This window comes from Anastrepha obliqua, chromosome 1, assembly GCF_027943255.1.
Source record: "Anastrepha obliqua isolate idAnaObli1 chromosome 1, idAnaObli1_1.0, whole genome shotgun sequence".
Classification (NCBI taxonomy): domain Eukaryota; kingdom Metazoa; phylum Arthropoda; class Insecta; order Diptera; family Tephritidae; genus Anastrepha; species Anastrepha obliqua.
This window is the reverse complement of record NC_072892.1, coordinates 162,971,196-162,998,475: the sequence shown is the minus strand read 5'-3', so window position 1 is coordinate 162,998,475 and position 27,280 is coordinate 162,971,196. Positions and strand designations below refer to the sequence as shown.

The window sequence follows — 27,280 nt, the reverse complement described above, 5'->3', positions numbered from 1 at the left end:
TAATCATGAGCTGGAACTTTTAGCAAAAAACGAGACTGTGATAAGATTTATAAAATCTCAGAGGATAATATGGCTTAGACATGTGTTCAGAATGTCCAAGGAGAGAACAACTCGAAAGGCAGTTGAATTGCGCCCTGTTGGAAGACGAAGAAGAGGACGCCCCAGAAAGAGATGGATCGAAGACGTTGAAGATGACCTTGCAAAGCTGAACGTGCGCCGATGGAAGGATATAGCTTTAGATAGAGACAGGTGGCGCAAGTTTGTGTGAACGATTCAAAGGTTCACCAAGGACTGTGATGCTAAGAAGAAGAAGAAGAAGAAGAAAGTGGCGTCAGCCTTAGCACAATAACTCACGAACTAGAATATTATGAAATAGGAGATTAATGTAAAAGTTAGTACTAACTCAAAAACAGGTGAATGCAATAAAATTAAGCGGCCGCCGTAGCCGTGCGTGTCTACCATTCGGAATTCACAGAGAGAACGTAGGTTCGAATCTCGGAGAAACACCAAAAATTAAGAAAAAGTTTTTTTTAAAGCTTTCGGCCCTTGGCAGGCAATGGCAAACCCCCGAGTGTGTTTGTGGAATGAAAAAGCTCCTCATAAAAAGTATCTGCCATTCGGAGTCGTCTTGAAACTGTAGGTCCCTCTCCATTTGTGGAACAACATCAAGACGCACACCACAAATAGGAGGAGGAGCTCGGCCAAAAACCCAAAAATGGTGTACGCGGCAATTATATATATATGTATATTAGTAAAAATATTTATTTGGAAAGTAGCTAGAGCTGATCTCCGAGAGCTCCTCTCACGAAAGACGTTTTGCGATGACGACTATATCTCTGAACGGGATTCTCTGAAATTAAAAAACCAAACAGATTTCGTTAAAGTATTTTTAAACCTAGTGATGAATCGAAGAAATAAGGAAAATACATTTTTTTTGTGCAAAATGGCGGTTTCTCAAAAAAAAAAAAATCGATGTCTGACCAAAATTTCGGCCTTAAATTGTTTATAAAAAAATATTTATCGGTGAGAAAACTCTTCGATTAATTACTAAAAAATATATTTAAGAAGCTCGTATTTAAATTTAAGACTAATCGGTTTAGCCGTTTTCGAGTAATGTTGGTCACCGACTTTGAAAACACCATTGGGGAAAAACGCGCTGCCGCTCCGGCCTTGTAAAGGGTTTCCCAATAACATGTGCTATCTATCGCTATCGAGAGATGATTAACGATTTTTCATGGCCGGAATTGAATGAACTTATTGAAGTGGACAACGTTTATTTTCAACCAGACGGCGCTACGTGCCACACAAGCAATGAAACCATTGATCTTTTACGGGAAAAGTTTCCGGACTGTGTTATCTGTCGAAGTGGTGATCACAATTGGCCACCGAGATTTTGTGATTTAACATCTTGTGACTTTTTTCTTTGGGGCCACGTGAAAAAGAAGGTCTACGGCAACAGCCCAGCACTCGGAAACGCCTCTTCAAATTTGCGTGTAATTTCGAAAATATTCACCGGAGCGATATTAAATTTTTTGTGTGCATTCTTAAATATATGCACATTAAGAAAAAACTAAAAAATGAAAATAAATGGATTTTTTGAAAATTCTATTATAACTTTATATAACCCCTTAAAATTGCGCGGGAAATATTTTTCATTCCATCTTATAAATTGTATGTTTCTCATTCGCTTTCTCAATTAGAAAATTCTATATTAAAAAATCTCAATTAATTGCTATTCAGTTTATAGCCTCATCGAATGGCTGTAGGGTGAACAAATAAAATGCACGGTGCCACAACGCCAACGTCGACGAAAATAAGAGGCAACAACGTTAAAAATGATCACTCTTCCATTTACATATCTACTCATATACTTAGCCATGTGTATGCATATGTGTGAGTGTAACTGTATAGTGCGGGATTTTTACATGCAAATGTAAATATGTGAAATGCAAGGCAAGCGCGGCGTCAGCGACGCAGCCGAGTGAGTGAGCAACTTTGTATACAGTACCCAAAAATCGAATTTGGAAACTTTTTTAATTACGCGTCCGCCCGCCAGCCAGCTGTGCTAGCAGAATTGCCATGCCATGCCATGCCAACGTTGCTGCTATTTCTGTCGTATTGCCTTTGCTTTTGCTGTTGCCATTGCTCAATTTATGTTGTTACTGCTGCGCTTTGTTGTTGCTGCTGTTACTGTTGCGGTGGTTGTTGCAGAGTAACTACCAAAGAAACTTCAGAGACCACAATTTAGGGTAGGAGTAAGCGGTTTCAGTTTCAACCCTCGGCACGAACGCTTCATTCAAATGCTCGCTCGCTCACTCGCTCGCACGCACGCATTCAATTGTTGTATGTGTTGCATTTCATTGCCTTTGGCTAAATGTAACTGTGTGCATGCGTACGTGTGTGTGTGTGTGTGTGTATGAATGGCGGCGGCGGACTGACTGGTTGACTGAGTGTTTGCCTGCAAGGCTCAGCGATTGCTTGGTTGGTTGGTTGGTAAGCTGGCTGGCTGCTGATGGACTCGATGACTGGGGGCTTTGACGGTGCTTGGCAAAGTTGATTCAGTTTCAACTGAGTATCCGTCGTGTAACAACGTTGAAAAGGTGTTAGCGCGCGGAGATATGCAACAAACCGGAATTGTAAAGGGTAGTTCTTTGTGAGCGATTAAAAATTCAAAGTGATTTAATAGAACAAAAGAGAAAACAAAGAAACTGAACAATGCAAACATAAATGTGAATGTTGAAGTAAAGAAAGGGCTTCAAAACACAAAAAAAAAATCTTTATTTTTTAAATAACTAAACCAAACGCAAACCTGCAACTGGTGCAGCGAACAGTGAACGAAATGCTTAAACAGTTTTTCATAAAATAATGTCTTGTTAAAAGTTTTTCGAAAGCGCAGTAAATCGTTAGTAAACAGTTCGAAATTCGTATAAAAATTGCCGTTGCAAACGCTTTGGAATTGCTCAGCCGTCGGCGGAAAAACATGAGCCTACCTAGCAGCGTGGACATGCAAAACTTAATGTCTCAACATCCGGTTTTAGGTGCTTTGCCGCCCGCCTTTTTTCTACGCGCCGCCTCTGAGCGCTACCAGCGGACACCGAAGTGTGCGCGTTGCCGCAATCACGGAGTGGTGGGTGCTTATACCATTTTGTAGATTAGAATTATAAACAATGATTTATAATAATTTTATAGTATAAGGGATCCGATGGTTAAAAACGCCTGAAAGTCAAGCCTTGTGAGCCAAGTGACAAGTTTTGATTAGCAAATTCAAATTAAATATAATATTTTTATTTATTCTTTTTTTATTTAATTTTTCATTCTTTCTTTAATTAAAGTACAACTCAAATAGATAACAAATACTAAAGCTTATGTATAATAGAATACAGTGAAATGCATTAGTCACAATTCAAAAAGTGTATCTCCAGCTTAAGTTTTGACTTGAAAGTCTCTCGTGAGTTGGAGAATTCGCTAAATTGTTACAAAATTGGTTGGACTGTCTGATCAATGTGTAAGTGGTTCATTATGACTATAATTGGTCTTGTGATAAGGTAAATGGAACACATTGCTGCGTCTAAGGTTACGAGTAGGACAATTAAAAGACTCCAGTATGAACTAATTTAGCTCCAGTAGGAAGTGGCATTTGATATGATTCCTCGCTATGTCCCTTATATATAAATATTGCCGTTGCAATTTTTCTTCGGATTTCTAAAGTTGGCAATGCTAACAAAAGGCATTTGAAATATTTGATTCGCCGCTTACTTTTACTAGTTATAAAAATTTAATTATTTGCCAAATCATTTGCCATACTCGCTTTTGTTAGGCGTCACAGCTCCGATTTCTCCGACCCTCATACGCTGAAGCTTTTGTATACGGCGTTTGTGCGCTTCAAACTGGAGTAGGCATCCGTCATTTGGCCTTCGTATTATATGAACGTGCCATGCTGCTAGAATTGAATGAATCCAAAAAGTATTCTTACATTCCTCGTTGCGTAATTTACGCTTTTTGGATCCTTGGATCGTTGCTTATTGATCAACTTAAAATCATTGCAGAGCAGGAGAATAATTATATCTTTATCTTTCATTTTCGACTTAATCCGTGGTGCTGTTGAGTGTACGGTGCTTCTTGATAGGATTTTCTTTAATATTCCGGTCAGAGTCCTGCGTAGGTCGTAGTTTTTCTATGTTGCTTTTTCTCAATCCCTTTATGCACAGAATGCTCCTATTACTAGAACCTTAATAAATAGTTTAATAAAATCTCTAACATTTGTTGAGAAAGATTTTTTATTTTCAAAAGATCAGCTATTTGACAGCTATTAATTTTTGAATGTTTATTGTAAGTAGTTTAATTGTACTTTCTGTTCTGCTTTCCACTTAGCCTATAAGAATCTTTGGCTTAATAAATAAATAAAACTAAATAAATAAATAACCCTATAACCAAGGCGTAGCTATACAAGGTGATATCGGTAGGGCAACTTATTTGGTTTTTTCTTGCGATTTGGTATTTTGAGTATGAAAGGAATTTTTATGTTCTGTTTTACGGATTTTTATTGTTTTTTGCTTATTTATTCACATTTGTTTGGACCCTCAAAATTCTTAAATGCAAATGTTGTTGTTGCTCAAGTGGCACCATCTTGTATAAACGCACCTTCATCACAATTTTTTTTTGTTTTTAAACGAACCCCTTAATTATGCATTTTATTTTATGACAACCATACTTTTTAAGACAAAAATTTTTTGCTTAAATTAAAAAAAAATTATCAAACATACCTAAATAAAATTTTTCCGATTAAGCACCCAAATTTTCCACAAAAATTAATCAAATCATTCGAGTTATGCACTTCATTAAAATATTGCAATCATTTTAGTTTTTTAGCACTCAAAATTTACGACAATAATTTGTAGTTTATATTAAAAAACAAAAAATCAAACAAACCTAAATAAAATTTTTCCGATTATGCACTTTATTAAAAAATTGCAATCAGTTTTATTTTTTAGCCCACAAATTTTCGACAAAAATTTGTAGTTTTTTTTTGAAAAAAAAGTCAAACAAGTCTAAATAAAATTATTCGAGTTATGCACTTTATTAAAAACATTGCAATCATTTTCAATTTTTAGCACCCAAAATTTCGACAAAAAATTGAAATTTATATTAAAAAAAAATCAAACAACCCAAAATAAAATTATTCGAGTTACGCACTTTTTTCAAAAAATTTCAATCAGTTTTATTTTTTGGCACCCAAATTTTCCACAAAAATTTGTAATTTATATAAAAAAAAATCAAACAAATCTAAATAAAATTATTCGAGTTATGCACTTTATTAAAACATTGCAATCATTTTCAATTTTTAGCACCCAAAATTTTCGACAAAAATTTGTAGTTTTTTTTGAAAAAAAGTCAAACAAATCTAAATAAAATTATTCGAGTTATGCACTTTATTAAAAACATTATAATCGTTTTAATTTTTCAGCACCCAAATCTCCGACAAAAATTTGTAGTTTATATTAAAAAAAAAATTAAACAAATCTAAATAAATTTTTCGAGTTATGCACTTTATTAAAACATTTTAATTAGTTCTTGCTTTAAGTAGGTTACTGCTTTCGTAAAAGAACTTTAACCTACTTTCTAGTTCACCTATATATTAGTTTGGGGAAAAATAAATCCACTATCCTGTAACTCCACCTTGTAACTCATAACTGAATGGAGCAAAAACAACAGCAAAAGAACTTTTCTAGTGTGAAATGTCACCTTGACAATGAGCATAAACTTTAAACTGTTTGATCTATACTTTACTTTATCAATCACTACAGCCATCTATCAATAAATAATGGATTTTTTCCCCCATAAACTTCTATTTACTACATAAAAAAATGTGGTAATTGGAGAAAATGCATACGATCACGACCAAAAAAATTCTTAAAAATCAGTATGATTTTTGACCTACTTGAAACTGCCTCATTATTGTAGCAAAATTCAATGATCTATATTATAAAACTGCACACCTGAAATTTTTCCAAAAACTCTGCGTAAAAAGTTTAAAATTTTGCTGAAAAGTTGCGGAATTTTTATAAAAAAAAAAAAAATTTATACAAAGTCCGGAACTTTTCTTTATATGGTTCTTGTGGTAGTATGAATTTTATTTTTATAAACAAATAATTGAAATTAAAAAGTAAATAAATAAATAGTCAAAACTTATCAATCTGTGGTGTACACTTCTCTGGACGTTGCCAGTCAGCCCCGACGAGAGGGAGGGCCCGGATTTCTCAAAGGGCCCAGACTCGAGAGTAATTCGAATTATATGAATTAGAAATAATTGGAAAAGGCCGGCATTTGCAATTTTCCCCCGGGACCCGTATATGCTCTCTACGGCCCTGTTGCCAGTATATCTTTGTTATATCAACCTCAGACCGCCTAAGTAGATATGAGAACTACTAACTAAGAAATCAACATCAACATACTCGATGCACATGAAACCTTCGTCTCTCTTGGAATGCTTTTAAATATTCACTAATATCATAAGCAAATAAATATAAAATTGTGAAAAATCAACGCGATTTTTCAGCGTCATGCAATAAAATTGGAAGGCCTCTTAAATTGTATACCCAAAAGGTTTCTAAAAATTCAGTTTAAAAAGTAGAACATTTTGATGAAAATTTTTTTACGATTTGTTAAATTTTTGTGAACTATTTGCAAATTCTGGAACTTTGATTTATATTCGGATACTGGCATTATAAAAAGATAAGGTGATTTAATTCTTCTTCTTTCTTAGTATGATAGTCCTGGGTGGACCACTGTTCCGCTCTTTATCTTCCATGTTGAAAGTCTGTAAACATTGGCCTTTAACTTTTGCGTTGGTCTGTATCGTTGGGTTCGATTGTTAATCCGAGGCTGTTGTTGCGGTTTCGCGACAATTAGTTTCGGGTGATAGAGTGTCGATCTCGTGTAATTTTTATTTGACTTTTACGCACTCAATTGCTTGTCTGTTTGTATACTGCAGCTATCTAGTTCGCTATTAAAATTCAAATTATAAATTTACCTATAGGATGATTAATTTTGCGCCACCTTATGTGCCACAATTCGAGAAAGCCAAAAACAGTCTTTGTTACAATGAAAAACCCAATAGAAGCCGTTAATAATTTGAATAAAACCCCACTGACCAGCTGGACATAGCTGACATAGTATAAGCTTAGCCTCACCTTATCATGAGGAAAATGGAACGCCACTCTGATAATAAAGAATGGGAAAGCGGTCTCAGGTTGGGCGACGGTTCCAAACGTCCCCGGACATACCATTACTGCGGCGATGGCAGCTTAGACGATGCATTAGGCATTTTAAACCCCCTCATTCGCTCAACAAGAAAAAAACAAAAAACAGTATCCGACTTATGGTATCTAACGATGATAGCATTTTTGGTCCAGTTCGTAATAAACGTGCACGGTAGCTATAAAGTAGCGATGAATCGTTCCAAATTTGATTTTTTTTTCCTAATTTCAATTTAAATTTTTATGTTTTGTACTTGTGGACTAAATTTTTACTGTCCACTAATTTTAGAAAAGAAATTACACAATCCTGTTGTTTTTACCACGAAAGTTAAAATCAAAGCCATTTTCCGTTTTTATAGCAAACCATGGCATGAGCGATTTGATTTTGATTTTGAATGATTTGATATTTTAATATATTGTTATAAAATTAATTATAATAAAATGGTAGTCCATGCTAAGATGCTGAGAAGACAACGGTTTCCATGAAGATATTTTCCTAGCCCCTTAATATCGATGTGGATACAGTACATTAGACGAAAAATGCAAAGCAATTTATGTCTCTGTTCATACAATTATCATTATGATAATTCCAAGCATAAAATTAGTCAAAAATTACCACTGATCCGGGCTGAGTGATGCACGATTAGAGAGCTGCGTACGTGTAGCTGTACTTATGAATTCCGGCTGATATTGATCAGCTTGTATCGAGAGCAAGCGATGACTTTATGAAAAAGTGGCGAATCTCCACAAAATAGTGGATCCTCCGTTTTCTTATAAGGTAGCGTCCAAATTGGTCAATAAAAACACCAGTAATTTTCAGGATTCACGTAATTTGATAATTCGACAAATAATAAATGATATTTTGTGACTAAAGGCGATTTAAAAGACACAATTTCGATGATTTCAAAATGCTTCAAGATCAAAAAGCGCATTTAGCCTAAACATAGGATTAACTGATAGTTAAAAATAAAAATAAATAATTGGCACGTACACTTCTATTAGGTACTTTGCCGAAATTCTTTTCCCTTACTGATAGTCACTGGTCAGAAATTGTAATATCGGCGACAAGGACTGATAGGCTAAGAATAAGAAAAATAATACAAATAAGAACAACTATCACCACAATGGCAAGGACAACAACCACAAAACCAGATGCGGTTTGTTTTTTACCTAAAAATAAGGACAATTTCAAAATTACTGAAGTCGACAGTTACAACACTTGGAATAATATAATCGAACAGAAACTACATCCATTTCCTTCCTAGCAAATATTTTGGCAAACATCCATTCGCCAATTTTTTCTAGGAATGGTACAGAGTAAACAAAAGTTTTATGAAAATTACACGAATAAAATAATATGAACATTTTTATTACTGTTTAGGAAATATAATTTTAAAATTTCTTGGTAGAAAAATTTATTTGAAAAATGTATCTGGAGCAAAAAAAAAATTATAATTAAACTTAGTAAATACTTGTTTTTCTAAGAAATTTTAAAATTAAAAAGAAAAAAATTAAAAATTAAAAACAAAAAATTAGAATTAAATCAATAATAACTAGAATAAAAAATTTTAAATTTAAAAATAAAGTTTAAAGAAAAAAATTTGAAAATTAAATTAGTAATAAATAAAATAAAAATTTAAAATTAAAAAAAAATATTTTATATTAAAAGAATTTTTAAATCAAATTAATAATAAATAAAATAAAAAATTTTAAATTTAAACAAATTTTAAATAAAAAAATGTGAAAACTAAATTAGTAATAAATGAAATAAAAAGTTAAAATTAAAAAAAAAGAATATTTTATACAAAAAAAAATTTTAAATTAAATTAATAATAAATAAAATAAAAAATTTAACATCAAAGAAATTTCAAAATTAAAAAGAAACTTTTCAAATTAAAAAAAAAAATAATTAAAATTAAATTGATATGAAATAAAATGAAAAATTTCAAATCAAACACAAGATTTAAATAAAAAAATTTGAAAACTAAATTAGTAATGAATAAAATAAAAATTAAAAACAAAATGTTTATATAAAAAAAATTTTAAATTTAATTAGTAATAAATAAAATAAAAAATTTAAAATTAAAAAACTTTTCGAATTAAAAAAAAAATTACTTAAATTAGTAATAAATAAAATAAACCATTTTAAATTAAAAAAAATATAAATTTACAAAATTATATATATGCATTATGCGATTTAAGTAGAATTATTTAAAATTAGCGCCCAATGTAATTTAACGAAATTAATCGAAAAATGCAGACGCACTGCCGAATGTAACCAAATGGGTTAGTGCGTAACCACCATTTGATAGCATCCAGATTTGTAACCCCGGGCACGAAACACCAAATGATAGAAAAAGGTTTTTCTAGAAGCGGTCTCCCCTCGACATGTAATAGCAAAACTTCCGGATGTATTTCTGCCATGAAAAGCTCCTCATATCAACCCATCATTCAGAGGCGGCAACAACTGTAGGTGCCTCCATTTCAAAGGTCTTTTTAGATACTTAAGGGCATTACTATTTAGGTTATTCCTCATTCATTATATATGTATATGACTACATTATATGACTTCATTTTTTATTTAAGTCAATGGTAACGACCTCACTGACTAGATTTACAAGCAAACTAACAAAAACTTAAGAACTAAAATTAAATAGGTCGATTGACAAATAATAAGACACAATAAGTGATCAATACTTCTAAGAAGCCGATTAAACTCTTCAAGACCTCTTGTCAGAAGGACGAAATTTATGTAATTAGATCTGGGAACTTCAACATAAAATGGATTCTAAGAGTGAAGTGCTCCGAGTAGATTTGGTCGAGAAGATCTGAATGGTCAATGGTACCAGATATTATATCGTTTATAAACATTAAACTTTGAAGAAGTCTTCGGATCTCAAGTGATAAGCAGGCACCTAGCGCTGTAGGGTGGCAAGGTCTTAAGTATCAAAGTGTAAAGGTTGAAGAGCAAAACGTACAATCGTGCTTTGAACTCTTTGAATGCCAAGAGAATGGGAAGAATACTCGAACTCCAGATGACCGAGGCATAATGAAAAAGTACTGGAAATGTTTAAATGAAACAAACCGCGCACATGGGAATCGGTCCATATTTTTCTTCTTATGTTGGTAGGACTGTAAGAATATTATTTATCCGTTTTGAAGCATTTGAGAGATGCTGCACGTCGCAAACGGCCGGAAATGGATGGCCAAACAATTCTTGGATTTTGCATGACGATAACGCGACATCGAACCGAGCCCAAATTGTGCTGGATTATTTGACCAAACACCAAGAAAATACCATCGTGCAAGCACCGTATTCACCTGATATGGCCCGTGCGACTTCTTTTTGTTTCCCCAGTTGAAATTACCACTTCGTGAAAGGAGATTTCAGTCGTTAGAGGAGATCAAGGAGCTGAAGTCCATCTCTTCATCGGCCTGTCAGGGGTGCATGGAGGACTGGGTTAAACGTTGGCACATGTGTGTCGCTTCAGACGGGCCATATTTTGAAGGAGATAAAATAAATTTGCCTGGAACTTAGCTCTGTTTATTTTTATTTAAACATTCCCGGTACTTTCTGGTCATAGGGTATTCCTAAATTCAACCGTTTTGGAGATATTCGACTTTAAAGTTTATTTAAAAACATATATTTTAAAATACGTCATTGTTGTACTTTTTGTTTCAAAAGTCTGACTTTTTTGCTGTTTTTAGTTAAAGGAAAAGTCAATTAATACATATCATCATCAATAACATTTTAACCCAGTTCTCACAGTTAAAAATGACTATGTTTTTGAATAACCTTTTTACTAAATAAAAAAGTATGTTTTTAAGTGGTGGACATCTTTATTTTGGCCCTTACGCGCGCTATTGTTAGTCTATTCAGCTGTCTACATAGTTCAAAAGTGAGAAATATGACTTACGCACATCCATTTGCTAAAATTATAAACCTTCCGATGGGGTGATTAATTTTGCGCCACCTTGTATATACTCGTATAAAATGTATGGTAATCCGTGAGAAATTCCAATATCCAGTGAATAGTGGAAACGCTGATTTGGCTCATTTTGAGCAAAAACACTTACATCTGCGAACTTTTCGGTACTTAGACCGGTCACGTTCAGAAGGAAATATAATAATCAAAATTACGGCTGTAGCGGTATTAGAATTGAAACTATAAACTCAGAACTTCTATTGTAATTTTTAAGAATTTTCAAACATTACTCTTGCATGATTTTTTGGCATTCACAGATCTTAGGCAATAGAGGCTTATAGATTTTAAAATGCAAACTTATTTGATATATTCGTAAAAAAAAATAATATAAAATATATGTATGAGATATTAATAAATATGATAGATTATATGAAAGAATTTATTCATATATACATATATAAATTTTCATTTCAAGTCATTACTAATATTATTTTTCCTCCCACAGGTTAGCGCCTTGAAAGGACACAAACGTTATTGCCGTTGGCGAGATTGTGTTTGTGCGAAATGCACTTTGATTGCCGAACGACAACGCGTCATGGCCGCACAGGTACGCATTAAGGTCGATTCACAACTAACAGCACGGAACGATGCGTTACAATACTTTAGAAACTGCTATCAAGTAAATGAAATGTAACAACAAAAATTAAAAAAGAAAATCATAATTCGCACTCAGCGGCAGCGGAGTGCAAAGGAAGCATACAAGAAATGGAAAAAACCAAAATTAATAATAAAAAATCTTAAACTAAGTGAAGAAAATATTCAAATCTTTTTTTTTTCAAAATAGTTAAAATATTATATAAATATAAAATATAAAGATTTTAAGGAAATTCTACTTCACTTTTTAAATTACCAGACAATACAAATAAGAAAATAACAAAAAGTATTTATTTGGTCGAGCACAAAACTCCAATTCGATGAGTTTCTTTAATGTTTCTTCACTTTGGAGATATCCGCATACGCTTGCGAATATGCCAAATAAATAACGTAGCAAAATGTCTCACTTTCTGTGCTGTCTCGCGCCGTTCTGTGCCCTGCCAATGGGTGTGAATCTATGTAGCTTAGCTCTCTATTACTCTCAACCTATATATATTGTACCTTCTGATATTTCTTCATCACAAATAAATCTAAAATCTCAACTATTCTCCTTCTCTACGCTCTACTTCAGGTCGCGCTGCGTCGCCAACAAGCGCAAGAGGAGAACGAGGCACGCGAATTGGGTCTACTCTACACTAATGTGCCACCTGGGCAACAGAATGGCGTTGAAGGCGGAGGCGGCGGCGGTGGCGTTCCACCAAATCAGCACAGCCCTCCGCCGCCGTTGACAAATGCCGCCGCAGCCTTTCATCCCGGCATTCCCTCACCGCCCAGCGACGGCTTGGACACCAGCAACGGTCAACGCATGCAATACAATGGCAATGAATCAGATACAGATGTGCGAATGCGCTCTTCGGAACGTCTTTCGATGGGCTATTCTCCTGATCGCAGCAACGAAGTGGAGAGTCCAGGTGAGTTGCGATGTGAAGATGTACTCGTAAAGAGTGTCAGCGATGATGAGGGGGGAAAAAGATGGAGAGGTGGCAGGAGAAAATTGTAGTGAATGGCGTGCAATGTTGCACATTTTGAGACACTTTGTTGTTCTGCTTGCTGTTCTATGTTGCTGCTATTGTTGTACTTAAGCGGTGAAGTGTGTTTGCGCGCACTTTGGCGACTTCCGCGCAAGAACACCGTTAAGAGTGCGGAAAAATTACAGCAAACGTTTATTTGAAATAATGAAAACGCTTGAACGCTCAGTGTGCGTTGACGGAAGTGCAACGATGCAATGAGTGCTTATTCGAGTAGGCGAATGTATGCACGTATAATTGTGTGTGTGTGTGTGTGAGCTAGAGCAAGCAATGAGTGTGGGCGCTGCCTTAAGAGGTTTTACCTACACATGGAATACGAATTGTGGCAAAATTTGGCAAAGTGTGGAGGTTTGTTTGTTGGCTCTTTTGCATGAGTTGACAAAGAAGGTCAGAAAATTTGCACATTTCGTTTAACGGAGTCTAACCCATTTTCGCAGCGCAGTTGTACTAAGCTAGGAAAAACACAACTTAATATAAATTTGTTTGTACTAATACGTGTAAGATTTCCTGGAGTGAATTTTTTATAACAGAACTGCATTCGAAGGTTTACTAGATTGAAACGGGGGGCTGGTACTAAGTTACTCATTCAATCATATCACCAAGGAAGGATTTTATCTTGAAACCCTGCGCTGTAGGCTAAGGTGTCTTATTGTGCAATGATGGACAGTTTTAATAGAGTAAACTGTTTCAATAACTTTGTAAACAAATAAATTTTAGAATTTCGTTAAACATACAAAAGCAAGTGAATTAAGAAAGAATTTCAGAAATTGTTGTCGCTTACTAAAAGATAATCGAATTTAAATAATAAGAGTGCTATGATACTTTGGTTGGGATTCTTGAGTTGAAGAACTGCTGTAAAGATATAATAAATAAAATAATATAGCAAGTGCATTACTTTTAGACAACCAAGGCAATTGATTTCGAGCCCCAAATCCATTGTGTCTTTGCAGAAAAACGAAAGGCAGCATCCCAATTTTCTTAGAAAAAGGCTACTGACTACAGCACGTTAAGAATAAAAGTTGAAAATATGGAGACCTTCTTGAGACCACTTTCAGTCCAGCCTAAGACACCCAATTGCCAACCAAGCAAGCGTCGTAAGTTTTCGCCAATCTTCTCACCACTTGTTAAGTTGAAATCTATAATTACACTGTGCAACAGTACTTCCCACATGTGGGCAATAGTATCGTCAATAATAGTAAATCTGTGTTTTTTGACTTTCACTTTCCCGTCCCGATTTCTTCTTAAGGACTCGAAAGTTCCAGTTAGGTCTCAGCGTTGAAAAAATTACCCTAATTCTACAAGTTATATGGTAGATATATGGGTATCATGCGGCCTCGGTAGTCTAGCGTAAGTACACTAGTCTGCCATCCCAGAGGTTGTGGGTTCGAATCCCACGTAAGTGACGGTCCTCGCACTTTTCCACACTTACCTATTTTCCTAGTTTCTAAACAAAAAAACAAAAATTCATTCTCACTCAACTCCAAAAACCGTATACTTCCAATCCCTACCCCACAACAAAAAGCCAGCGCGTTACTTGCATTGTGGCTGCTAAAACAAGAAAACACAAAGAAAAATACACAGTTACACATTGCATCAGTGGCGTCAGCAAGAGGAAGCGGGCACCAAAACTTAGCGAAGTCCTCAACCATTTAAGAGATCCTTCTGACAGAAAAATGTGAAACACAGATGGCGCCTAAACAGTTTTCCTAAGCAACAACAGGTGGACACTCCCACTACTTAGGACTGGTAGCGACAAGCTAATCACCTACCCTGCCAGAAAGCAAAAATAGATTAACGAAACCAATGCAAGACTGAGATAGGGCCTCAGGGCTCCCGAGTGGAGTGAATAAGAAAAACAAAATTTGGTTATCAAATGAAAAAAGAATGTTAGGAGAGAACTTCAAAATATCGATAGACCTCAAAAAAAATGTATACAAATTTTTTTAATGACAGGGGTAACCAAAAAATGTATATAGAAACTTTCGTCCTTCAAAGCCTTGAAAGTTTTCATGCGAATTGTTCCAAAAAAATTTGTGATAAAGATCATTATTTACCATTTTCACGATCATAAATTAACTAATACATTTCACAATATCAACTTGACTTATTTGACTGTTGTTAATCAATGTACCTCCATGAATAACCAATAGTTGAAAACTGCTGGATATTGAGGAACGCAATTTTCAAAAGGGCATTTTTCATATTTTTTGTCGTGTTTTGACATTATGCTTTCATTTGATACCCACATGTTTATATAATATAATTTTATAGAGATAGGATAATTTTTTTAATCGATAACTACGGTATGGCAGCTGAAAATGACAAACTGGGTTAACCTTTCTATTTAGTAAGGTTTGGCAACTCGTCATGAATCGTGTGTCGCTTTCAAATTGTGGAAATTTACTTTGAAAACAAAATAAATAAATAAATTTGTCTGTTCATAGAGCACTGGCGGCATCATTGGTTCTTATTTCTTTCGAATTTTTGTTTTCAAAATAACCAGCTAAACATCGATAACATTTGGTTCCAACAAGACGGCGCAACTTGCCATACAGCGCGCTTAACCATTTATTTATTGCATAATTCAAGCCACCATTACGCCATACAGCCGTATCTATTGGCTTTAATAGAAAAAAGTAGTCAAAAATTGAACTGATCAAATGGACATATGCCGGATATCACATTCAAAAAATGAATGCCATTATATTATCTACCAGATTCCAATAATATTTCTGCTTATTATTATATTTTAAGTTCTCAAGCTCTTAAAAAGAACACCCGATAGTAAGGGGAAGTGTCGATTTTTTCATATATGAGAAAATAAGTTAAAATGTATGTGTTATAATAATTTTTATTTGCCCATTTCTGACTATTATAAAAAGTATTCGCTCATTTCACGACAGGCGATTTAGAAATGGTAAACGCCAAGTAACCACGAAAAAACGATAGCTTTCAAGCTTTAGAAAAGAAAAACGAAAAACCCTCGGTAAATTACAAAACTATTGACTGACTATCGGCATTTTGAATAAGTGAATATAAATGATTTAGAAAAATACATACTGACGCTATACAAATTGTTGGATGGAAAGACGGTTTTGCATGAATGTTTCTTCTTATTACATGGCGCTATAAAGCTAGAACGTCATACCAGTTTTCAGGCGCTGCCGCATACGCCACTTATGCCTCAAAAAATAAATTAATGTAACTATATGAAAACGCCTCCACAAGCGAGGTCTGAAACGCCCAGAACTCCTGTATGTAACAAAATTTCCACCTGGCGCCGTTAAACGGAGGTGGAAATCCGGTTTTTGACCGAACTTAGAGCTCTAGCATAAAACCGTGTTCGATGACGAAGAGGAGTTCTTGACGCCCTATGCTCCAACTAGAAGTTAAATGTTCTTATATTTATATATATTAAACTCTTAGTATCGACGTCATGACATATTTTGAGTCTTAACCAAAGGGTGAGGCAACACTGCCTTTTCGAAAATACTGTTAAAAACACACTGCAATATTTTCCGAGGAGTTACGATTTATTAGCGAAAGTACACCTCGGTAGCACGTACAGGAATTAATCTTATAAACATATTTGCACAAATTAAAAGCAGTTTTAGCAACTGAAACTATGTTTTAAAAGAAACACATTAAAATTTTAAGACTAAAACCATCTTTTATCTCTAAAACCACGTTTTAAGCTTGGAATGATGATGGAATCGCCACCAGAAAAATAAACACAAAATAAGGAGCTCAGCGAGCCTTTTGCACAAGGGGTCGAAAATTTATATGCCCAATAAAGCTTTGATAAAGCAATATCTCAATGTTTAATAAAAATTCTTAAAACTGATGAACCTAGAACCGCCTATGTAGTAAATAACAGAAATGAGTTTTTTACTTCAGCTACTCAAATATGTAAATAAAGAGCAGTCGGTACAAGATGTAGTATAGTTACTAAAATACTCATTGGTTACTTTTTTCATTTCTTTTAAGTGACTCTGTTGCTGACTATGATTTTAGGTGAAAGCTAGTTTTATAATGTCTATTTGTGTCTAAAGTCTGGGATTTGCTTTCAAGTTTAAATATGTTTAAAAGTAAGTCTTTAACTACAGGCCAAGGTGTTTAAGTGTCTGTAAGCCTAACATCGATGTTTACCGGCTCTTTATAAAACAAGTCCAAAGGTACCAATTCGCATCGCTAGAACGGCAGAATCCAATGCCAGCAAAAATATAAAAACAGCTGACTAACATGCCTCTGCTACGCTCTATTCTTGGTTGAGCGAGGTGGCTGAACACGAAGGTAGCCTGTGTTGTAATGTACTGCTCCAATTCTGTGCACCTTCTGCTTAAAGTTATGTACATACCCCTCAAGACGGCTGAGTATCAAATAACTGGTTATATAATCATTAAGAATAATTACTAAAGTGCTTAGCGAAGTACTCATTTTCGCTTCAGTGTCAAGAAAATATATGTACTTTCCCCTTGCATTGTGGAGTTATATCTATTTCTCTCTTAAATCAATTACCTATAAGTTAGTAATAATTAAGTAACTAAGTAACTGCCGACCAAAAACCTGCTCTTTGTTGTAGGTACAAACACCGCAGTGTCAAAAGTGCTTAGTAGTGTCTTGTATGGAACATTTAAGAAGTTAGGGGTAGCCAGAGGCACGAAAAAATAAAGATTTTCAAACGAAATTTTTGAAAAAGAAAAGTCCTTTGATCAGACACGAGTTTTTTATGTTTTTCAAAAGCAGTATAAATTTTATTGAAATCCACCAAGCGGTTTTTAAGTTACAGTGATCACCAGTTCAAAAAACGAATTTAAAGTTTGGCTATCGGTTTATGTAGAGTTATACGAATTATTTAATTGCTTACACTGTGCCATCTATTACTGGGCTATATAATAGCTCTTCAGCCTTAGCCATAGAAGCTTCCAAAATATCGATTTGCTGTTGCCTACGTAGCGTTCTACTCTCTTACCGTAGCATTCTAACCCTCATTCTACCCTGTTATCCGAAACAGTCGGACTCACTTCAAATTTTCACACAATATTTTTCAGATATTATACTTCAAGAAAATTTAAGCAAAAAAAATCAATTTTTCGAAAATTCTGTCTATCCCTGACCCCATAATATAACAAATATGTAGTTTAAGGTGGGATTAGTAAACATTTCGACTACAATTTCTAGTTAAATCACACAGTTTCAACTGCTCAGAAGAAATTTTTCAATATTTCGGAACGTTGTGCTCCATTCGCATACAGAGTCAATACGGTGTTTTGAACTCGAAATAGCAGTACGTACTAAAACAAAGGTTTGATTTAAAACGAACTATGAGAGCACCCTTTTAATAGTCCTTTGTGAGCAAAAAAATGCAAAAGTAAACCGGAGGAACTCATTTCTACTCTAATGAAGGGTTTTTCAAAATACGCGTCTAGAAGTTGTTATAAAATAAAGCATGTAAAAATGTAGATTCTTTCAGGTTTCACTATTTTTATTCAAAATATGGCATTTAAGCGGGAACACCACTGTGAACGCGTGAAAATTAAGTGAAGTAAGGATGATTATTTGAGGATCGGAGAAATTATAATTTATTTAGCATATATTCAACTACACTAACACAAATTTTTATTATAAAATATTAAAAATTACAATTGTTATTAATATTAGTTAGCTGTTTATGTTTTTACCCTTTTTTGTTTTCGAAAGGCTTGAAAAAATATTAATTTGTGGGATTTTTAAAAACGACTGTAGCCAATACATGTACAAAAATTAAAAAAAAAATTTAAATCGGTTCATAAGTTTCCGAGAAATCGAGGTCACCGTGTTCAGAAAAGTTGTTTTGAGAAAAACGCGTTTAAAGTTTTCATTGGCCGTTGTAACTCACTACCTGCACTTATTCGTCAATTTTCAAGCTTTTGAGTTAAAATTTTTTTTACATATTTTTTACTACATCTACTTTAAAAAATGCAAAAAAAACTCAATTTTTTTTGAAAGATCACAGTGATGTTCCCCCTTAACAATTACACGTGAAATATGACATCATTTGAGTGTCCCCCAGAAACACCTCCGCAGGCTAATTTCCGCCAAACAGGCAATTCACGCAATGCCTAATTGTTGAGACGTTGAAGATTGTTGAGTAACTCTTTGCACGACGGCAGCAATATTCTAACTCTCTCTCTTTCTCTTTCTATCTTTGACAGAACAAGTTTCTTCAAATTTTTTCAACAAATCATTTGGGCGATTATTGCCACCAAAAAATCACGAACGAATTTTGCGATATGTCGTTCTTAAAGGTTGATTATTTTCATAATAAGTTAGATGAAGCACCTGTACTTCGACGCGCCTAGGCCAGGTTTTCATAATAAGTTTGAAAAACTTAAACGCACTGTTCTATCGCTTAAAATTGTACATCTTTTTACTTATAAATTTGAAAGCTGACATACATGGAAAGGTACCAGTGGCATCTACGCGTCACTTTTGAAAGACCCTTCACAATTACCAAATTACAAAAAAAATACTAAAAAAAGTAATTCCCCACCTGCCAATCACCGGTCGTTTATTCATCGCTCGGAATGACTTAATTAAATTACACATCCTCAGTCCTTCAGCAGAAAGTCACAAAAATAACAATTGAAGCAAAAAAAAACTTATGAAGACAAATAAAAAATTGTTTAGGAAAATGTAGAAGATATCAAATGACTGTTTGCTATTTTTTTTGTTAATACTCTGCGCGTTTCCAAGCGACCAACACCTGCCTGCTCTCCATCTTTGGCTATGCGTGGCGTTAGACGAGTTGTATGTGCCGTGTGAGCTTGTATGTGTGTATGTGTGCTTTGCATCCCTGCACAGATTTCAATGTTTACAGTTCCCGTGATTAAATTTTTTTCGCTAATTCAATTTGATACTTTCTTTTGCCAACCAGTAGGGCACCACAGAACATATTTCAATTTTTTTACGCTCTTTGTTTGTACTTCTGCACCAAAGCGGTATCAGATATCTGCTCAAAATAGTTGCCAAGGTATGCGTTCAAGAAAATTGTGAAAAATTGATTGCTGAGGCTGTTGCACAGAAAGGAAATGATTCTGTATTTATAATACTTTTTATGGTTTATGCAAATTTGTTTTTGTAAGTGGTGTCATGGTTTAGAAAATGTAAGATTTTCTGTAATTTGATGATGAGATTTTATAAAGTTAATTATTAGGACTTCAAAGACCTAAAATCAATTCAAATCGAAGCAGGCAATTGAAGGTAAAGTAAAAAAGCGTTGCAAATAGCGAGCAATGTGAGTGGTTAGTTGAGCTGGCGGGTCAATCAAGTCTTTCTCGACTGGTGAATCTTAATTTTCAGAAACAAGAACGATACCAGCGAACACTACCGTCCTTTTGATGAATTTGTCGATGGTTAGTTCCAAACTTTTTAGCTGTTCTTGACTTGATAGTCTCAGTCTAAGTCTACCGAGTGCTGGACAAATACAAAGTAAGTCCTCCTAAGTCTCCTCCCCCATTTGGTTTCGGCCGCACAAACATTTTGCCACGGATAGAGAATGCCGACGCTAACTGTTTCTTCACCTAAGCTCTGAGGCATACGACATTACTTCACGCAGCAATTTCGGCAGGCTCTCATGCACAATAATTGAACCGTATACCGGCAACCAAACGTCAGAGAGCGCAAGCGATCTCTTTTTGGATTTCCAGCAATAGATTTTAAGATTTGATTGCGATCGTGTACAGAGAAAAGCTTTCTAACAATAGGGCAGTTGTTGTTGCGTTTGCAATACGCATTGCATTTTGCACTACGCAACCGAAAAGTATCACGCAAAGGCGGAGGTTCGTGCTGAGCTACACCACAAATTTTCCCGAAGACTTCTGGCAAACACTCATCAGTTGCTAGAAGGATCCCGTTAATAGATAATTACAGCTGCTGAAACTGCGCTGCTTTCAAGAACACCGAGCTGAGGCTAAGCAGAGGCTAGTTTACTGCGAAGAGCCAAAACACATGTATTTGAATCTGCTCTCGCCAGCAGTCACTTTTTTCTCAATGTCCGTTATCGTCAGGTTGAAATTTACCCTTTCAGCAGCCTGCTCGCCAATCTTCTGCATTACCCTCTCTTCGAATGTAACCATTAGTGCAGTCAATTGTTGGATGATTGAGTCTCTCAGCTCTTCCATTTTTGCGTCCATTTTTATCAACATAGCTAATGCAGTTGTGAGAGAAATATCCAACGATCTTTTTTCGTTGATGACATTTGTATGCATCTTTTAAAATATTCGTGAGAGAAAAGAGCTGATATGCTCAGGTGAATCAACACATAGATATGTCAGCAACAGGAACAACTGGGAGAAGACACACACCGGCAAATTTCGCAAAAAAAAAAAAAACTAACACCTAAGAGCACAAGCAAAACCACGTCTTACTCAGAAGCCTTGGGCCCTCTCTTTTGACAGGTAATAGAAATTTAATGAGTCTTGTCTAGTTCCTATACGTTCAGTAGATATGGAGTTCTTCTTTGTGTAGTTCGTCAGCGCTTTAGTTGCTACTTCTGCGTCTCGGAACTCAATAAAAGTGTACGATTCGGGACCTTGCCAAACTTTCTTAGATTTCTTTATATAATACTAAAAAACGATATCTGCTTTTATGACCACCTGATACTACATATATTTACTTATAAAAACTTACTCGCTACTAAGGGTGTTGATTGTCAGCGCAAGCTCTGTCGCTTTCCTAGAAGCTAGCTTCTGCGGAGTTCGACGAAACTTTTAAGACTCCAATTAAAGCAGAATACTGTCGGGCCAACACTTTTCTCAGTTCTAGAACTATCTATAGCTATAATATTATATGTGAACCGATAATTTTGTCATCATTACACCCACTTTACCTTTTCATCTGCAACTCAAACACGAGCCTTTCGACGATAGAAAGTTCACACAGATTAAAAATGTCTTTTCTCTAAAGAGTTCTTTTCACAAAGCAAGCATTCATTCATTCATTTAGATTTTATTTATTTTCTTTCCACCCCACAGGCTCTAAGCGTGCTCGTCTCTCTAACGAGACCGATCAAGACACCGGTTCTGAGTCCTCGCCCAGCAGTCCCCGTATGAAGGGTCGCAACTACAATGACAGCGGCAATCTATCACCCACACGCACCGGACCACCCAGCTCACCCGAGTCCGATCTCGATGTTGACTCTGCGCCCGATGAAGCAACACCCGAAAATCTCAGTCTCAAAAAGGAAGATTCAACATCGCCGCCAAACACGCCCACTGACAACTTACATTTGCTGCGCACTTTCAATAATGGCGCAGCACAAGGTTTCATTCCATATCACCACCCGCAGTTCCTTGCTGCTGCCATGCCTGCTGCCGCCGCCGCTGCTGCCGTCGGCGTACATCCACACAATCAACATTCACCACATGCACAACATCATCAGCACCAGCATCAGCATCATCAACATCAACATCATTCACAGCAGCAGCAACAACAGCAACATGCGCTGCCACTGGCTGTCGTTCAGCAGCAAATGCAGGCGACACAACAGCAACAACGTTCACCCGTCGATGTACTGCTACGCGTTTTTCCCAATCGTCGTCGCAGTGATGTTGAGCAGCTGCTGGCGCGCTATCGCGGCGATGTACTCCAAGCCATGGAGGCAATGCTCTCCGGCGAGGATATGACGCAGGCGCTCGCCTCAGCGGCAGTGGCAGCAGCTGCTGCATCGGCCGCAGCATCGCCACCCAATGTGCCGCCATCGCCACCCTTCCCGCTCAAGTCGGCCTTCTCGCCGCTAGTGCCACCCGCCGCAGTTTTTGGCTCGCCCACACATCGTTACCCGCCCTTCATGCAGGCGCATGCGAAGCGTTTCCTTGCCGGGCCCTACGCTGGTGCTGCTTATCTGCCCGGCGTGCTGCCACCCGATGTTATCGATCAGGCAGAGTCAAATGGTGGTACGTCGATGGATCGCAATAGCAACGCCGGCGATTCGCAAGATTGAAAAACTTGTTGGACGGTGAGTCGTTTGGACGTGGCACGTTGCATGTTCAGGCCGTATGTTTAGCGGGAAATGGAGATTTCTTCCTTATACTCTGCGTAATTTTAGAGGAGTGATTGTGCATATTTTTTCTTTGTAAATAGCAAATTATCAACAAACAGTTGCGAACATGAAAATGTGGACACCAAAAATGTTGCCATTCCCGTGTGGTTTTTTGCAGGAAAGTGTATTTGTTTTTAGTTGGTAGCTATGTGCAATAGCTTATTGAAAAATAATGAAGTAATTGTGAGTAAAATTTTTTGCATATGTATTTCGAGTTTTCGGTAGAATATTTTTGGTATTTATTTAAAATTTTTATTACTTTTTTTAAACCCTTTATTGGGTCTTTGGCCGAGCTCCTGTTCCTTTTTGTGGTGTGAGTGGTGATGTTTTTACACAAATGGAGGGATATACAGTTTTATGCATTATACAGTATTTACATAACTTTGCTCATACGAGGGTGGTTATTTATATTTCTGGATCAACCATGGAAAAATTAGAATTGAGGGTTGAAAATGATATAATTGTTTTTTATTAAATTGTTTACTTTTTTTAATTATATATTTTTTAATTATTCTCCATGATGATCAACACAGTTTTGCGTTCGTTTGAACCAATCTTTGTAGTACTTTGTCCAATCGCGTTTCCTGGATTTTTTATAAATTGTGTGCGATCCAACGCGAGCATACCTTTTTGCCCAAAGTAGGTTAGGTTAGGTTAACCCGGCTGGCATTAAGCCACCAATAGACCTATTGGTCCCAGCGATACCAGATGGCGACAAACCTCCATTAAGATTTAAAGTAGACACCACGTAGAATGTCAATGCTCTTAGCAAACCTAAGCAGCAAAGGAGGATATATTTTTGAAATAGCCTCCAGACTTTCAAGCTGTGGGGCTTCCAAGCATTTCGAGCGCATTTTTGATAATGCCGAATAAAGACACAGAAAGTGCTCTAAAGTTTTCTCTGTATCTTCTCTGCACTTCCTGCATTCGTCCGTGTTAGCAATCCCTATCTTTCACGCATGTGCAGCCAATAGATTATGGCCTGTTAGCATACCTATAATAGTTCTGCAGTCTTTTCGCGAGAGCGTAAATACGAATTGAGTCAGTTTTTTGTCGTTCTTTCTACACATAACTTTTGCTGTTTTGCATGTGGTGAGAATAGCCCACCCAGCGTCTGCTTGCTTTTTCATACGGTCGTCCATTTCGTTGTAAGTTATATTTAGCGGTTTTGGTAAATATATCGTTTTCTTGCTCAAAAGGTAGGTTAACAGCATTTTCAACTAGTCCTTCTACTATTTCGTTTCCTACGATGCCTTGGTGACCCAGCATGTAGATGTGGAGCCTTCTGTTTGCGGCAAGCCTTTCGATGGTTTCCCTGCTATGTTGGACATTTAAATAAAAAATATTAATTATTGAGTTATTTTCAGTTATTGAAAGTAGTCTATTGAAGTTGGCTAGTTCCGCGGCTTTCCAAACAGCAAAAACTTCCACTTGGAAAATACTGCTCTGATCCGGCAGTTTGATTGGCTGCCTAAACCCTAACTTTGAACGGTAAATACCCGCTCGCACTTCGTTCAAAGTTTTAGAGCCGTCTGTGTATATGTGAAAAGTCTTACGACCAGGCTTCATGCCTTTGTGCTATCCCTCCCCTTCAATTGTAGTACGAAACCTGCTCTCCCAATTAAAGTGCGGAGTCATGTAATCTGCGCAACCTGTAGTCCTGTTTCTTATTGAGCTGTGTCCGAAGGTTCTACTCCAGCAGCCATTAACCTTCCCGCGGTTTTGCTGCAAGGTTTTCCGCCATAAGGTCAATAGGTGGTGTGCTAAGTATCATTTCTAGTGCCGTCGTAGGAGTGGTTTTCATTGCACCTGCTATGCACAGGGTGGCGATGAATCCTTTCCAATGGCATTAAATATATCAAATATCTTCTCACAGTCCATTATAACAGGGCCCCATACAGCAATATGGGTCTAACTATTGCCGTGTAGCACCATTGCATCAGTGAGGGCGTCGTCCAAGTAACGCCCAACATACTTGTGCATGCCTATAGCGCTTCCACAGTAATTTACTGTCCAGTATTACTCCAAGGTACTTCCCATAATATTTGAGATGTAGTTCGTTGTTGTCTTGCTTCGGGAGTTTCGATGCCTAGTAAAAAGTATCATGCCTGTTTTTTCCGCGTTTATCCCTAGACCTGCGCGAGTTGTCCTTTGATAGACAGTTTTTAGAGTGTTGTTCGTCACGTTACTGAGGGTAGCCCAAAATTAAGTCTGGGAAAATTTCATTGATGCTCCTCATACTAAGAATTTCTCAATTTCACGGTATGCGACATAACAAGTTTGCTCAATCATTTCGCTACCAGCACCGCTATTTTCTGTAACAACAATTGATTTTGGACAACCTTCCCGGAATTCGTTGGTGAATAAACAGCGTTCCTAAGACAGTCGGTTCTACGTTACCGGAGTGACCCGCGCTTATATACAGACAAAGACTGTCACTGCAGCAGAATTCCTGGAACTTTTAAGGGGATTGTTTATGATCTTACAACAACAACAACTTCAAGAAAATTCATTGTAACAGTTTTAAACGGTGCTTAAGATTGATGTTTGCTAGTCGTATATATGTACATCGAAAATTGTGAAAAAGAATCGCACGAAAATACTCAAGGCTTGAAATTGAAACTTGTTAAGTCGAGCCAAGAAGCACCGAGGGATTTGGTAACACCTAAAACACTCACGCTAAAAAACCTAGTTTATTTAAAGCTCTGGAAATTTAAAGGGTAGATAGTGAAGGAGGAAAAGAGAGAAGTAACAGAGGGAAAAGATAGGATAGAATAGAGAGAATTTTCCAGATTCTTTGGTAAATCTAAAAATATTCTCCAGTTTGAGAAAACGAATTTTATTCATTCTCATGGCATCGGAATCCAAAATTCGTAGGAAAGGCAAGACACTCACAGAGAAAATGCTCAGTGCTATCCGCCTTTTCTAAGCAAGACAGGCAAATTGGGTCCTCAATGATTCCAATGGTGGTCATATTCGGACCCCAGGGATTGTGTCCTGTAATAATACCGACCATCAACCGAACGTCTTTTCTCCCAAGTTATTGAAGAAAGTCCGACAGTTTCTTGTTCGAGCTTGTCCCAAACTATGTAAATTCCTTCATAATCGCTGATCCATTTAATGATTCCTGTCGAACTGATTCCGATTATTGGCTCTGGCCCCTGTAGTTACCCTATTGGCAATCTCATCGACAATTTCATTCCCATGAACACCGCAGTGTCTTGGAACCCATATAAGTACGAGCTTATTCTGCCTTGCAACGGAATTAAGTTTCTCTTACATTCTTGAACAATCTTTGAGGCTAACTTTGCTTTCTCTAGAGCCTTTAGTGCAGTCTGACTGTCACTTAATACTCCGTTTGGAAAATAGTTGCCATTCCTTCCATAGCATAGTGTTACTTATTACTATTGCTTAAGTACCATGCGGCTCCAGAACCTATTTCATTCTTGGACCCATTTGTAAAGAAAATATCCGTGAAACCTCTTTGAATGCTCTCTGGATTACTCCATTGCTCACGCAATTGATATAACGGCTCACTTTCGGTTTTTTTTTGTCTGTGCCGAGATGCACTTTTCAAGCCGTTTAAATCCAGACTAATATGGCTCACACATCAAAACGTTCTGAGTGCGTTCGTGGTAAAATATGTCTAGCTTTCCCATGAAATAGCCAAGATCGGAAATATAAACAGCAACCGTCGTGCGTATAATCACTACACAAATTTCATTACCTTCGCTGCTCCGTTTTTATGTTCGCAACTGCATATATAAAAAAAATATATATATAAAAAAAATATATTTAAAAAAAGGAAAAAAGAAAACAAAACACATCTTACTAGGGAACAACCAACAAATAACCATTTTAACCAGTGTTAACAACTAATAAGTGTATTTTATTGAAAAAACAAAAAACGTTTGAAATGAATAAGTTTTATAATTTACTTTAGTGTAGGATATAACTGATTTCCCAATGTTTCCCATGTACTTATTAAAATAATTATTCATATCCTAGAAAAACCTAGCGTTAAAAGCCACTAGTTAAAACAATAACTGAATACTTCTGTACTCGACAAATAGATTTTTAGGTCGTAGACAAAATATGTATGTACATACGACTAATATATGAGAACTATAGATTAAAATTATTGAGTAAATTTAATTAAAAATAATATGTAAAAATAATTTTAGTTTTAGTCTTACGAACAAATATTACTGTAAAACTAAAGGTACTGTGTTAAAGCGTATAAAACAATAAAAGCTCTATTATACAAATTTATTATTTACTTTAATTTTTATCAATGCATTCAAGACTTGATTTTGCGATTGCCCATTGCTGGTG

At 36.1% G+C, this 27,280-nt stretch overlaps 1 protein-coding gene across 1 annotated transcript; it reads left to right on the top strand.

The window, feature by feature from the left end:
• Positions 1–2,980: 2,980 nt before the first annotated feature.
• Positions 2,981–22,846, top strand: LOC129236210 (doublesex- and mab-3-related transcription factor A2). The gene is made up of 4 exons (XM_054870456.1): positions 2,981–3,127; positions 11,688–11,861; positions 12,408–12,747; positions 21,879–22,846. The coding sequence occupies exons 1-4, from the start codon at positions 2,981–2,983 to the stop codon at positions 22,844–22,846; spliced, it is 1,629 nt and encodes a 542-aa protein (XP_054726431.1).
• Positions 22,847–27,280: the final 4,434 nt, after the last annotated feature.